At 41.2% G+C, this 14,068-nt stretch overlaps 1 protein-coding gene across 3 annotated transcripts in view; it reads right to left on the reverse strand.

Moving 5' to 3' along the window:
* The window catches only part of LOC111343520 (uncharacterized), a 45,946-nt gene that overhangs the window by 8,771 nt on the left and 23,107 nt on the right, over positions 1-14,068 (reverse strand). For all 3 annotated transcript variants that reach the window (XR_015995561.1, XM_088745734.1, XM_022950709.2), the window contains 29 exons: positions 13,781-13,940; positions 13,176-13,300; positions 13,003-13,053; positions 12,499-12,642; positions 11,955-12,017; positions 11,593-11,646; positions 11,292-11,369; positions 10,987-11,049; positions 10,808-10,861; positions 10,597-10,632; positions 10,143-10,404; positions 9,607-9,785; positions 9,315-9,368; positions 9,168-9,230; positions 8,753-8,788; positions 8,372-8,479; positions 8,209-8,262; positions 8,039-8,083; positions 7,882-7,959; positions 7,573-7,635; positions 7,155-7,208; positions 6,995-7,030; positions 6,646-6,717; positions 6,446-6,502; positions 6,089-6,133; positions 5,817-5,924; positions 5,700-5,735; positions 5,143-5,277; positions 4,699-4,776 (listed from right to left, as the gene is read on the reverse strand). Coding sequence is in view for 2 of the 3 variants with exons in the window: in XM_088745734.1 (XP_088601860.1) it covers positions 4,699-4,776; positions 5,143-5,277; positions 5,700-5,735; positions 5,817-5,924; positions 6,089-6,133; positions 6,446-6,502; positions 6,646-6,717; positions 6,995-7,030; positions 7,155-7,208; positions 7,573-7,635; positions 7,882-7,959; positions 8,039-8,083; positions 8,209-8,262; positions 8,372-8,479; positions 8,753-8,788; positions 9,168-9,230; positions 9,315-9,368; positions 9,607-9,785; positions 10,143-10,404; positions 10,597-10,632; positions 10,808-10,861; positions 10,987-11,049; positions 11,292-11,369; positions 11,593-11,646; positions 11,955-12,017; positions 12,499-12,642; positions 13,003-13,053; positions 13,176-13,300; positions 13,781-13,940 (2,391 nt within the window). In the remaining variant the exon portion in view is untranslated. The remainder of the gene's footprint in view (positions 1-4,698; positions 4,777-5,142; positions 5,278-5,699; positions 5,736-5,816; positions 5,925-6,088; positions 6,134-6,445; positions 6,503-6,645; positions 6,718-6,994; positions 7,031-7,154; positions 7,209-7,572; positions 7,636-7,881; positions 7,960-8,038; positions 8,084-8,208; positions 8,263-8,371; positions 8,480-8,752; positions 8,789-9,167; positions 9,231-9,314; positions 9,369-9,606; positions 9,786-10,142; positions 10,405-10,596; positions 10,633-10,807; positions 10,862-10,986; positions 11,050-11,291; positions 11,370-11,592; positions 11,647-11,954; positions 12,018-12,498; positions 12,643-13,002; positions 13,054-13,175; positions 13,301-13,780; positions 13,941-14,068) is intronic.

Below are 14,068 nucleotides of genomic sequence, written 5' to 3' on the forward strand. Positions count from 1 at the left end.
CGTATAATTAACTGGTGTATCTTAATGTTACAAATATTCAAGGGGCTAAGGTTGTGTTTAACTTTGTACATTAAAATGCATATATCCTGTAAGCGTCTGTTTACTAGCGAAGGTAAATTAGCTTTCTGCAGCAAACGTTCATAGGTGGAGTGTTTATCTTCGAATACAGCCCTTAGGCCTCTTTCTTGAACTCTCTCCAATCTGCGACTATCACTAGATTTACAAAAATGCCATGTGAGATGACAGTAGGTTAGATATGGTAGAATGGCTGCCTTAAAAAGTTGTAATTTTGCATTTGTTGGAATCAAGTTGTGGAGTCTCATAAGCACACCAATCCTTTGACTGGCTTCATTACAGATAGTATTTATATGATTATTGAAGTTCAAATTTGAGTCAATTGTGACTCCGAGAAGTTGGAGAGTAGCGGTCGTGTTGGTTTTCTCATTGTTTACTAAGATAGCGCATTCTTCGATGTTATTTTCAGAGTTATTGTTGCTACCAATAATTAAGCTTTGGTATTTTTTAAGGTTACCAACTAATAGATTAGATTCGTACCAGTTGGTTGCTTTTTCCATACTGTCTCTAAGTTTGGATGTAGTAGTGGGTAGGTCATGACCTGTATGGTAAAACTGATGGTCGTCCGCGTACATTGATATATCTCTAACATGATAAGATAGATCGTTTTGGAATATATTCCGCAACAGAGGACCCAATGCGGATCCTTGAGGACAGCCTCGTCTGACTAATCTGTTAGAGCTGATATTGCTTCCTAACCTTACACGATTTCTCCTATTCGATAAATAGCTTTTCAGAAGTTCAATGATATTACCCTGGAAGCCGTAAGCTTTGAGTTTGCTCAGTAACAGCGGTGGATGTAAGGAGTCAAAAGCTTTTGACATATCAGTCGACATTACGCTTACGAAAAGATGTTTATCTCTGGCCTCTCTCCACCCCTCCACCAGGTTGATCAGCGTGGTTTTGTAGCTGTATTTTTTGCGGTAGGCTGATGAGTTTGCACACAGGTGTTTGTCGAGGTCGATCGTAATTTGCTTGCCCATGAGCTGCTCAAAGACCTTACCAACACATGGTAAGACTGTGATAGGTCTGTAGTTTTCCTTACTGGATCTGTCGCTCTTTTTAAATACAGGCATCCATTCCCCACACTTCCATTCGCTTGGCCAAACCTTATTTTTTATACATGTGTATAGGGTCTGAAGTGGCCTCGCGAGTTCCTTTGCTCCAAACTTAAGTGCTTTTCCCGGAATACCGTCACAGTCGGTGCTTTGTTGATATTAAGTGACTCTAGAGAATCTTCAACTTACATTTGTGTGATAGGTTTTACTTCAATGCCTTGCGTTTGGTTTATAGATTTCGCCACTATTTTCTGAACACTTGGATGGTGTTCAAAGTCCTCCATAGATTGAAGTTCGGCGCTTTTGCCCCCGATTCCTTCGGCAATTGTGGCAAAATAGTCAGCTAGTATTTCGACAACTTCGCACTGATTTCTGACGATTGACCCATTTTCGTTTAGATGGATTTCAATATTGTGTGTATAGTCCTTTTTGTTCAGGGCAAATCAGGGCATGGTCGCTGCGAGATGGATCATAGTTACCACAGCATTGAAAGCGTTCTGGTCGATTGCTCAGCAATACGTCAATAAGAGTTCTAGTTGTTTTCGTAGTTCGCATTTCAATTCTTGTCGGTTTTGTTATCATACACTCAAGACTTTAAGGCCGTTAACACGGCAGAAAAATCGGGTACGGACGTGTCAAAAAAGTAGTACGGACCGTATAATTTTAGCCGTTTACGCGGATGATGTTTTACCACGGGTCGGACAAGAAGAAGCATAAGGACCAAGTTAGCAAGGTTGCGTTTACACTGCAGTTTTTGGGGACCGGACTAATTTCTTGCATGGGACTACAGTATTTGGTACAGCTGTGTGCTGTTATCGAACATGCGTACCGTATTTACTCGAATAAACGCCGCAGCGCTTATTTAAAAATTGTACCAGACAAATTTACTTTTTCTATATTTTTATTCAACGGTACACTTTCTATCTGTCAATTTTCCAATGAACTGATGCTAAACTGATAGTAAATCTAGAATTACGAGAGAAATTCATGCGGTGAAAAAACCCCGAGCGTTTCATAACCCGAGCAGAGAAATACAGTCACTTTGAACTAAAGAACATCACATTTAAAGAATATAAATTGCCGATGCTGTGTTAAAACTGTTTTATAGTGTTTTTCCTGGTTATACGGAATTCCTCGAATAAGCGCTGCATCAGGGGTGCGGCGCTTATTCGAGTAAATACCGTAATTCTTGTAAACAAAATGGCGACGCGTGATAGGTGTCAGCCAAGTGGTTCATTGAGCCGGAGCTTCCCCCGATTTCTGCAGCAGGAAACTTCTGAACGTATTGTTACTCCCCTCCTGGATGGGATGCTAACTCATTGTAGGTTTTAACTTTTTGTAGGTTTTGTCGAACATCAATTTTTTCAGCCAAATACAACGGGTCCAAACCTGAACTCTACGGTCGCTACATCGACGACTGTATCGGCGCTACCTCCTCTACCAGAGAGGAGCTCACTCAATTCATAGCCGCAGTCAATTCTTTTCACCCGTCTCTGAAATATACCTGGGAAATTTCTGAAAATTCTTTATCCTTTTTAGACGTCAAAGTTTCAACTGAAGGAAACGGTTTATGCACACTAGTGTGTATTACAAACCTACAGACTCGCATAATTTCTTGTTATATTCGTCTTCGCATCCATCTCACGTTAAGAATTCCATTCCTTTTTCTCAGTTTCTAAGACTTCGTCGTTTATGTAGTGATGACTCTGATTTCCACCACAAATCAGAGTCAATGTGCCAGTTTTTCGATAATCGTGGTTACCCTGTTTCTGTCATTCAAGCGGGTTACCACCGCGCCCAACTTATTGATCGACATTCAGCACTACAAACGTCGCATAAGGAAGATTCCGACCGCATTCCATTCACTCTCACGTTTCACCCTCACAACCACTCAGTTAAATCCATCATTCTTAAAAACTTTAAATTACTTCAAAACGATCCAGAGACAAGCACTATCTTTGCGCAGCCTCCGCTCATTTCATTCAAACGCGACAAAAACATAGGCAATTTTTTGGTCAGAAGTTCTTTTCAGACTAATGACCAACCAGGCACTTTTAAATGCGCTCGTGCACGATGCAAAACGTGTCCTTTCATTCACAACACTGATAAAATATCGGGACCTAAACGACCATTAAGATCACTGATCACTTCACGTGCACCTCCGCCAATGTAATCTATTGCATAACTTGCACTTATTGCAAAAAGATATACATCGGCGAAACAGGCAGAAGACTAGGTGACCGATTCCGAAAACACCTTCGAGACGTGAAAAGGAATGACAAGGACACATTGAAACCAGTCGCTAGGCATTTTAATTTACCTAATCATTCTAAGCAACATATGGCAATCTGCGGTCTTTCCTTACACTTAGGTAGCACGGAAAGCCGTAAAAATCTTGAACAAAAGCTCATCTTTCAAACCGGCAGTCTAAATCCCACAGGGATCAACCAACGCTTTTCATTCCACCAATTTATTCTTGTTTTTCTCGTTGCCATGTTCCCACCAATAACGTAGCTCCATTTTCTGCCTTTAAAAGCACACACAACCCACAATTCCTCTATTCGCTCCGACGAAGGGCTAACGCTCGAAACGTCAGCTTTTGTAACCGTTACGGTGGCCAATTTACCATTTCAACTTTGTTGATATATCCAAATTGTTTCGTTACCTCCACCGACGCAGCCCCAAACAGTTTCTTTCGAAACTATCAGCCTTAACTCATTGTAGGTTACAAATGAAATGAGGAGGCCAGTTACCAAGGAAACTGTAGTGTTGCGTTGGTGATTGTATCACGTCGCTCTGACGAAGGGTGAACTCTCGAAAAGTCAGCTTTAGAAACCCTTTATAGCGGCAAATTTACAGTAACAACTCAGTTGATAAAACCTTGTTATCTAAAGCAAGTAAGCCATGATATCAATTCTGGTTTCTGTAACAAACTGCTCGTGAACAATGCCCCCGCTGGGTTGTCGCGGAATCTCTACGGACTTCGCACGACTGTAAACAGTCTTCTTTTGAAACAGATTTATTTTCGACGAACACCGCCGACGTTCTAACAGTCTGTAACAATCTAACAATCTATTACGGTATTCATAGTTCGCCTTGCGTAACTACTAGCTAGTATTTTCCCATAATCCCGAGTACAGTAAAATCCCAAGCCAAACAATTGTAAGACATCTATATATAATTCGTATTATGCAAAAGCACGTTTCTCTTTCCTTATTAGGTGGAGTAAACAAATGCAATTACAAAATCTTTCTTAGAGTAAATCAACAACGGACTTTGTTAACATTATTATGAAATCTATCCCACTCCGAAACGCAATCAATTACAATCTGGTGACATAATTAATATTTACTTGGAAATTTAATTAATGACATAATCCGTAACTAATATTGCCCGACCCCGGGTGGGAAGAGAGCCACTGTAAGAGTATAGTGCATTACCCAAGAGAACAACACAATGACCCGTTCAGGTCTCGTTCCCAAACTTCTTATCCGAGTCTAGCGCGAAACACCAAGCTATCGTGCTTCCAACCATTATCATGGTAATCAAACAAGATTCAACGAACCTTCTCTCCTTTAGCCTCGCTTCCATTACCATTCACTCCTTCGGTGGATCCGATCGCAGCCTCTTCACCAGGGTCTCCCTGGAAGACGAACAACGTGAAAAATTCCCTGTAAGTTGTAAAGCTAACTCCGGTCCTTGTTGTGCGCTTCAACTTTATAAGTTTGACTATTTTTCGTTTCATTGGTCTAACGAAGATTCTCTCTTGATTACTAACTTCACAAACGTCTCTAATTGGTTTATACGAGCGCGCGAAAACAACAGCAGAGAAACAACCAAACAGAAACCTCTGAGGATCCGGGTAGAGTCCGGTTAATAAGTTAGATTTTACATGTGGACTTTTAGATGAGATGCCCGACAAACAGACTGATTAAAACAACGAAATATCACCTTTTTATCTATCTCTTGTAACGTTACAGAAACAAACATACTAAACAAGTACCATTACCTTGTCTCCAGGGGTTCCTGGAGGTCCCGGGGGCCCGGGGGGTCCTGGAGTACCCGTGTTTCCTTTACGTCCAGGGAAACCAATCGGCCCCTGTCGTCCCATTTCCCCTGGATTACCGGGCGGACCCGTAATGCCCTGTGAAGGAATAAACAAAAACGTTATCAGGAATGGTCTTAATGATCAAAAGGAACAAGAAATTAAGTCTTAAGGCGCTTGTATTTCTGAAGCAGTGTTTTGACGTTATAAAGAAATTAAAACACTCCAAGGCAACGAAACGAAGGGAAGTTGAAAAATAAAGGATCTCTCTCAGTAGCTGAGCAACTGCGCACCCACCCCTCCCTTAACCCAACAACAGTTAACTAATAACAAGGTAGGGTTATGCTGGGTTAGGAGAGGGAGGGGTAGGAACGCACTTGCCTAGATTCTGATATTAGTCCAAATGATAAAGCTTTTCCTAATAATAAAGAGGATAAAGAGGAATTTAACCAAGTCCATGATTTCTACAAGCAATTGGTTTGTTATCTTAAGATTCATGTTTACTTTCAAAACCTTCATACCTGAGGTCCCGTTGTTCCATTAAATCCACGCTCTCCCTTCAAGAAGAAAAAAAAAATACAAGAGTTATACCAATCCCTCAATGAAGCGATTTACCTTTACAATTCTTCTAAATCTACCTTTTCCCCCGGGTCCCCTTTTCTCCCTGGGAATCCCAATCCTCCGGTTTTTCCGTCCTGTCCCACTTCCCCTTTCTCTCCTTTGACACCTTGTTCCCCGGAACTTCCCTGAACACGAAAAAAAAAAAGAAAGAAAAGAACATTAGGAGCTTTATATAAATTAGATAGGCCACGAAAAGAGGAAAATACAGATAAAAATGGATGAATTTATTTTTCTTCTTCAGCTGTGATATTAATCTGAAGTGGATGTTTCTAAAGCATATTCTTCTTACCTTTTCCCCTTTCTTGCCAGGAAACCCAATCCTGCCAATATCCCCCTAAAAAGATAACACCTTTTTTCAGTCTTGAATCATCAAAATAAAAAACACCAATCTATTTCATATCTACCAACGAGGGGAGTGGATAGGACGTACACAAATCCTTGAAAGCGTTACGGCCTGTAAATCCAAATCGTCAGAGTCTGTAAGTCTAGAAACATCTTTTTGGGCCAATCATGATCCACAGATTTTTTCGAATCTGCCTTATTTTCTTCAAAAGTTCGCATTGTTCAGTTTTTTTTTTTAAATCCAACTCCGCTGATGTGCAAACCTATTCACTCTTATCAATTACCGCTGAACATTTCTGTTCACCTTGTCGCCCTTTTGCGCTGTAATCTGAGCTGATGATTCTCCTCCACTGCTCGACTCCTTAAGTTAAAAAAAAAACACACACACACCAATGTGGCATGTACTATTTATATCCAGTTTCACACAGGAAGGAAATACAAAAAAAAAGAGACAAAGATAACGTTAAAAATGACAAACAGTGGTTACAAGTTTAATATACTTACCATTATTACACCAGGGGGCCCCGGAGGCCCGGGAGGCCCAGATGGTCCTTGGATGCTTTCACCAGGCTCTCCCTGAGAAAAAAAGTCAACATATTGAGGCAAATAACAACGAAAAACAAGTGGGTAATAGATCGGTTTCCAATTTTTTTACTTGATGTCGCTATCTATTTGTGGGGTCTCAAATAAACTGTACTCAGAAAGAAAAATTGAAGCAGTATAATGCTCATGATATTACGAGGCTTTGCTTTTCGATTAAGTGCAGAAATAATGAAAGCATGAATGAATGAATGAATGAAGGAATGAATTTATGGCTTACTAACTGATTGACTTACTGACCCCATGAACTTACCTTCTGCCCATCAGTTCCATTTCTCCCCGCATCACCCTGGAAAGGCATTCAATAACTTCATTAGTATCACTATAATGTAGTTATCCTAAGAATCAATGCCATCCATCATAATTTATGCAGTTCCTCCGGTGAGGGTCTACTCGTGAGGATGTGGTGATACCTTAGTGCCTTTTAAGCCTTTCGAACCTGGAAATCCAATGGTTCCACGTTTTCCCTTTGAAAAAATGAATGAGAACAAAGTCATTAAGTCCCCACCAGCTGGCCAAAATATAACATGTAAATTTATTCTAACGAAAGCTCAAGTTTTGTTTGTCTCCCTCACAAAGCCACTCTCTAGAGTTTCGAAATCAATCTGGATTGGATTGATTCTTTTCTTTCCTCGTTTTCTTATTGGTTCAAAATTTTTATCGTCAGTCTCAACCAATCAAATGCAAAACTAAACTATGTTTCTTTTTTCGCTCTGTTTGTTGCTCATAACTGAGCAACAAACAAAGACACTAAAATGATCACTTGGCTCAAGTAACCAATGTAAAATAAGAAATATCATGTCTTAAAAATCATACAGACAGAACTCAAACCTGGTCTCCTTTGGATCCCGTCTCACCCTTTTGTCCCGCGGGACCTTCGGCTCCGGGCACTCCCTATTAGGTAAGAGAGAAAATAGATGAATGTCTTTTTTATCATCAAAGAGAAAAGGTAGGAATCAAGGAATTGGCGGATGAGTGTTGTTCAATAAAGGGGATTGATGCAGGATATTGGTACGAACTGAAGAGTAACATTTTGTTGTGGAGACTGATCGAAGAGGCCATCAGGCTAATGAAATGATAATAATGATGAAATCACGGAAAAACTGACCAAAGTTTTCCAGATCTATCAAGGTTACTCACCTCACCAATAGAGCCTCGAGCGCCTGGTTCACCTTTCCTGCCAGGAAATCCAATCGGGCCTGGTCTTCCTGTGGCACCCTAGGATATAATGCTTGGCTTGTCATTCAGTGGAAAGATACAAGATATCGCGATGAAGAATATATTATTTGTAACCCACCTTTCTTCCAGGGAAACCGATACCGCCTTGCTTGCCTTTTTCGCCCTGCGAAATAAAAAACAAACAAAACATAACAAATCTACACGTCAAAATGTGAGAAATACATTTTTCTACTGTGATAAGGTCTCAATAAATTGTTAAATTTTGAACAGATTTATGTCCAATGCTACCTGCGGTCCTCGTTCTCCTTGTGTGCCGTTTTTTCCTTCCTCTCCCTTGCTTCCCTGTATGAACAATCAAGCTTTACGCATCAGATGACCCATAACATACAGGGCGCTCTTTTTTGGAAAGAAGATTTAAGATCGAAGCTAACGCTCTTGCAGTCATATTTACCTTTTCGGTGGCTGATGGGACGATTGGACCGGGAGGTCCTGGCGGGCCTTGAGGACCAGTCTCCCCAGGCTCACCTGCTTCACCTTTGAGTCCAACGCCACGGTCACCCTAGGAAAGACAGAGGACAAAACAAATGAAAATAAAACAAACACGAGACTCCAACAAAAATATTTTCCTCAAATTCAGTTTAAGTGAACTTTTCTTGGGCAACCAGGGACAGTCTTCTTAAAACTGTGTACCTCAGCTTACCGACATAAATTTTTTGAAAAGAAATCGGATTAGCGGATGGTGTGAAATTTAGATATTTCCGAGGATCTCCATTCATACTTATCAGGGAAAGCCCTTTGCACCGAGGTTTAATAACTGAACGAACGGGCTCACCTTTTCTCCTTTCGAACCGTTTCCTCCTTGGGATCCCTGTGGAGAGGGAAAACAAACCAGTCGTAGGTTATGAAAAGATGGATTGGTCCAAATCTCATTCCCGCTCTTATTCCTGACCCTCTCTTTAGCATTTGAAAACCCTGGGAACAAGGTCTACGCTAAAAACAGAGTCAATTTTAATTTTAAGTTTGATTGCAAGAAAGGTAAGACTTCTTCTCATTTCAATCGTCTGATTGCTCTGACAAATCGCAGACTAAACTCGCGTAAGGAAGTAAGTAAAACAATGCCAAATATCTGTGCAAACGTTTCGACGCAGACATTTGCAACTCTATAAGTTCCATGTCCATAGCTCAATCATTTACACAAATCAAGACCTAACATTTGTCTTCTACTTGTTGCAATCGGGCTCATTTACCTGTTCCCCCTTCTGACCTCGCTCTCCTAGCTCTCCCACAGGTCCTTGCGGTCCCACTTCTCCCTGGGAAAAGGAAAAGGTTAAGTAAACGTAACAACGGGAACATTCCAACGTTGTTCGTTCCAGGTAATGAATTTATATACAGACCTCTGATCCTTTTTTCCCTCTAAGTCCAGGAAAGCCTAAAGACCCACGTTTACCCTAAAGGCAAAAAGAGAAAAAAAACGGAACTGAAAAAAACTCTCATGATGACGTTAGAACAACAAAACATTCAATCACGGTAAGCCACTTGGAAGTGCAGAACTCCTGCGATAACCTTAAAAATGTGTTTTTCTTTGTGTTCTTGTGGACGAGTTAGTTTTTCTTTTTGAGAAGACCAAAATGTTAATTATCAACGAGAAATAATGAAAATAAAGCGATAGATAAATTAAAGTCGGACCTTTTCTCCTTTAAGTCCAGGTTCCCCCTTGTCTCCTTTCTCCCCTCTTTCACTCGTTCCATTGTTGCCAGGCAACCCGGGAGGACCGGGGGATCCCTTAGGACCCACAGGTCCGATGTCTCCTTTGGTAAAGTTACAATTACAAGAATCTCCACTATCGCCTTTTTCACCTTTAGCACCTGAAGATAGAGAAAAAGTAAAGATTTAGAGAAAAGAAAAGACTACACTGGCAGGTATTCGCTTAGTTGTAGCGCACGCACAATATTGATATATGACTCCGGAATCCAAGAAAAAAGTGTAAATTGGTTTTGCTCTGTGAAACGCACAGAAACCGTCGCAGACTATTGTGACTCAGTTAATAGGTTCACCTACTATAAGAAATAGAAAGAGAAGAAACTAAGGCAATAGTGACATTAACGAATCAATTATCAAACCTAAATGATACCGTGACGTTTACCAAAAGCTTCAAGTATTTGCTCAAAATATAGCAAGGTGAAAACATGAGTTCAAAATTGGGTCCCGATCGGCTCGTGTACCTTGACGTCCGGGGGAGCCTCCAGCATCTCCTTTTTGTCCTTTAGTTCCATTCTTTCCATCAGCACCTCTTTCGCCCTTTGCTCCAGGTTCTCCTTCAACGCCCCCGATTGTACCTGATTTCCCTGGAGGTCCCGGTGGACCCGGAAGTCCTTGTTCCCCTTTCTCGGGTCTAAGAACCACCTCCATCATGGACGCGTCCGCTTTGGGCCCCGGGGGTCCTGGTGGACCAGGTGGGCCTATAATACTGTTTCCTTTAGAGCCCTGCAAGTTGATGAAACGCTAAACTGATGAAGAATACTTACGTGCGTGTCAGTAGCAATGGTTGATTTTTTGTTTGAACTACCTCACTTGTAGTTTTTTTGGCTCGTTAGTTTCTTTGTTCGTTAGTTTGTTAGGTCGTTAGTTTGTTGGTTAGTTAGCTCGTAAGTTCTTTCATGTATTGATGTCACCTACCTTCGGTCCGGGGGGCCCCGGAAGTCCATCATCTCCCTGTAATCAGATAACATATCAGATATATAAACAAAAACCTCCATTTGGCCCCAAAAAACTCGGACATTTGTCTTAAGGCTTTCTTCGGTTAAATCGATATACCCTTTAAGATCCGAAGGAAATATTAAAAAAACTTCATGGTGATAAGATTAATTAATAACCACCTGTGACTTACCATTGGGCCATCCATTCCTTTTGGACCCTGAATACCTCGATCGCCCATTTGACCCTGAGTGTTACAGATACAAGATACAATTTTTTATTTTATTTATGTTAGGAATATTTAGTCGAATGCAACAACAAAGCAAATCGCTTTACTTCCTAAAAGAAAACTAAAGTTGGAAACACGATTACCTTATCGCCTTGTTTTCCTTTTGCACCATCTTGTCCCGGGGTACCTCGCGGCCCTGGCATACCCTACACGTTGATGCAAGTTCGCACAGAAAGTTTGAATCATAAATATTTATTTCCATATGAATTGACTAAGCTTAAAGTCCATTTTGGCCTTTGTCTCAGAAATACGAGATGCCCAGCTCTCGAACGCTCACATGAGGGCAAAGATACTCAATTCGCCAAAAGACAACTAGAAGCTGTGCTTGGGCGCTGTTACAGCACGACCATGATAAACACGTTCCGTTTTTATTAGCAGAAAAACTTACCATGCCTGGCAGTCCCATGGCTCCTGGTGCCCCAGTCATCCCGGGAAAACCCGTCATTCCATTAGCCCCTCTTTTGCCCTAAAAAATAATTAAAATATTCTCCTGTAAATTGGTTTTATTCAAGCTGACACCTGATTCCGAAACGCTCATAAAAGCTTGTATATCTAAACAAACTATATCCAAGAAGGTAGAGTTGCACTCGATCACACCTCGAGTAACTCTTCCGCATTCTTTGTGATCTCTATACTTCTTATTTCGACGCACGTACGCTTCTACGTCATACTCCAATTGTTAAATTTACCTTTGGTCCAGGAGGACCAATTACTCCTCGCTCTCCTCTCTCTCCGGGCTCCCCCTGAATAAAACGACGAATCAAATTAAATTTGTCAATTAAACGAGCGGATTAAATCGGAAAAATTTAGGTGAAAATCGTGAATGAAACGTTCCATAAATAACTGAGTTTTTAAAATCCTGAAAACATGAAATGTAGATATTTACAAGATATTTCATAAACTAACTAATTCAAGGTTTAATTGACAAAGCACGAGGACGTGGCACACACTGGTAACTATACTTTTGTCTGTAAGCATAAGTAAATACAAATTGTTAAAACAAGAACTTGAATTGATCTAAAACTCTTTGTAACCAGACTTATTAAAATACCTTCCGTCCGTCCATCCCATCCATTCCTGGGTAACCTTTTTCACCCTTTGGGGGATCAACAGGCTACAACACAAACGGTTAAAAAAGCCACCGTTACGCCGTATTGCATGTCTAGTAAGTCCTTAATTAAGCTTTTAATTGCCTCCATTGCATGTTGTGTCTTTATTGATGGCCCAACAATAAATAAGACAGCTTTACTATAACATCAGGCTTGTTTATCTAATAGTTGACCGAATATCATCCAAAGTAAAGTTAGAATGTATGGAGTGGTTGTTTAAAGGAGATAAGCAGTGGTTTGTGCGTATTCAAGTAAAGGACCCAACTTCATCCCCTCCCATCCTACACAATCTTCCTTTCATCTGGCTTTCTCCCTTATTTGAAATAGAAACAAAGAATTGAACAACCTAATCAAACAGATGTCGTTCTATTTCTGTACTGAGTGTAAGAGATAGTCTAAGTCCCCTGCGCGGAATTTAAGCAATGCGCTACCGACAGCGCTTATGGGAGAGATTTCTACGTTTGCAGAGTTTTTTGCGGAACTCACCAATCCTGTCACTGGATCAAGTATTACTCCAGGTTTTCCAGGGGTTCCCGGCGGACCGGGCAACCCCACAGTTCCTGGGGTACCCCGGTTACCGTTTTTCCCGGGTTCTCCCTTTGGACCTTGGATGTATAGGCCACATTTATCCTGTAAAAAAAGTACCGTGGAAACTTTTCATCGAGAAACATTTGAAAAAGAAAGACATTGTCATTTGCGGAGCATCAATTCAAGTTGGATACCTACTACCGAGTTATTTTAAGACGAATAATGGCCGTGAACATGGTTTAACGTTCGTGATCATACAATAGAAATAATGTATGGGCGGCCCAGGTATGGGGAAAGTTTGAATGGGGTATCATTTTTCTTCCTACCTGAGACGGCAATACGTAACTCGATTTCACTATACAAACGTTAAACAACGCGACAAGGAAGACCACAAAATCTATCACAGGGTCTTATGCAGGAAAAAACACTGAGGTGGAATCACTTACAGGAAAAAACCATTACCTTTTCGCAGTTTATTTCCTTTACAAAGGTATACTCCGGTCCCGGGTCTCCCTAGAAAAAGATCACGCAGTGAGAAGATTTGCACATCCTATTGCTCGTGAGGAGTAATGTGACGACAAATCGAAATTATCTCCAAACGTTTGGACTGTATCGTTCATGATTCCGACCCTTACCTTTTCTCCCTTGACAGTGATCACACTTTCGCTAGCATCAAAGAATAGTGCGGGTCCAGGTCTCCCCGTTCGACCTCGAGTACCCCTTGGTCCCATTTCCCCACGTTCACCTTTCTTTCCTTTCACTGTCAAGAAAAATATTAAAGAACTCATCCGTAACGACATTGGGGCAGTCATGAAAAATTTTCCCTCTTATGGCGGACCCACTCTCAACGCTCATGGGAACCAGAAAAAGCGGTTCAGATATGTGAAGCTCGAGACATTCGCAATGAAAACCAAACAACTACATGGAAATGAATCGAAGCTGAGGGAAGGAGCTTAGTTTTCAGATGTCAAGGGAAACATGTCATTGAGGGAAGGGGACTAAAAGCACGTCGAGAGAAGCGACTTTAGTTCAGATTTTCCGGAATAACATGGCCAGAAAGATATCTGTGCAAGCTTGCGGCATTGCAACTATTTCAATAAAGTCGTAGTAGTAGCAAGTATGATAAATATTGCAAGAAATAGACAACTTTTTTGAGAGACATGTTTCGGCATGCTTCTCAAGAAAGTTGTTTATTTCTTGCAATATTTCAATAAAACTAAATAATTAGTTAGTCGCTTACTTCCGTCTCGCCCTGGGTATCCCAGTCTTCCTCTCGGTCCCTGCGGGCCTACAATCGAGTCTCCTTTATCTCCTTTCGGTCCCAGCAATCCCGGCGGCCCGCGGGGTCCACGTACGCAAGTCCCGTTTGACCCTGCCGCAACGACGTGTTTACAAAGCACCTGTACAGAAGTGGGGAAAGCAGATATGTCCGCAGCCCTTGAGTTATCGAATTAGAGATAGGAGAGAACAAGGGTGCCCTAACCGAGTTTCCACTCTTAGAAACAGTCTCAATGCATGCGATTTATCA

The sequence above is a fragment of the Stylophora pistillata genome, chromosome 14 (assembly GCF_964205215.1).
Source record: "Stylophora pistillata chromosome 14, jaStyPist1.2, whole genome shotgun sequence".
Taxonomy (NCBI): domain Eukaryota; kingdom Metazoa; phylum Cnidaria; class Anthozoa; order Scleractinia; family Pocilloporidae; genus Stylophora; species Stylophora pistillata.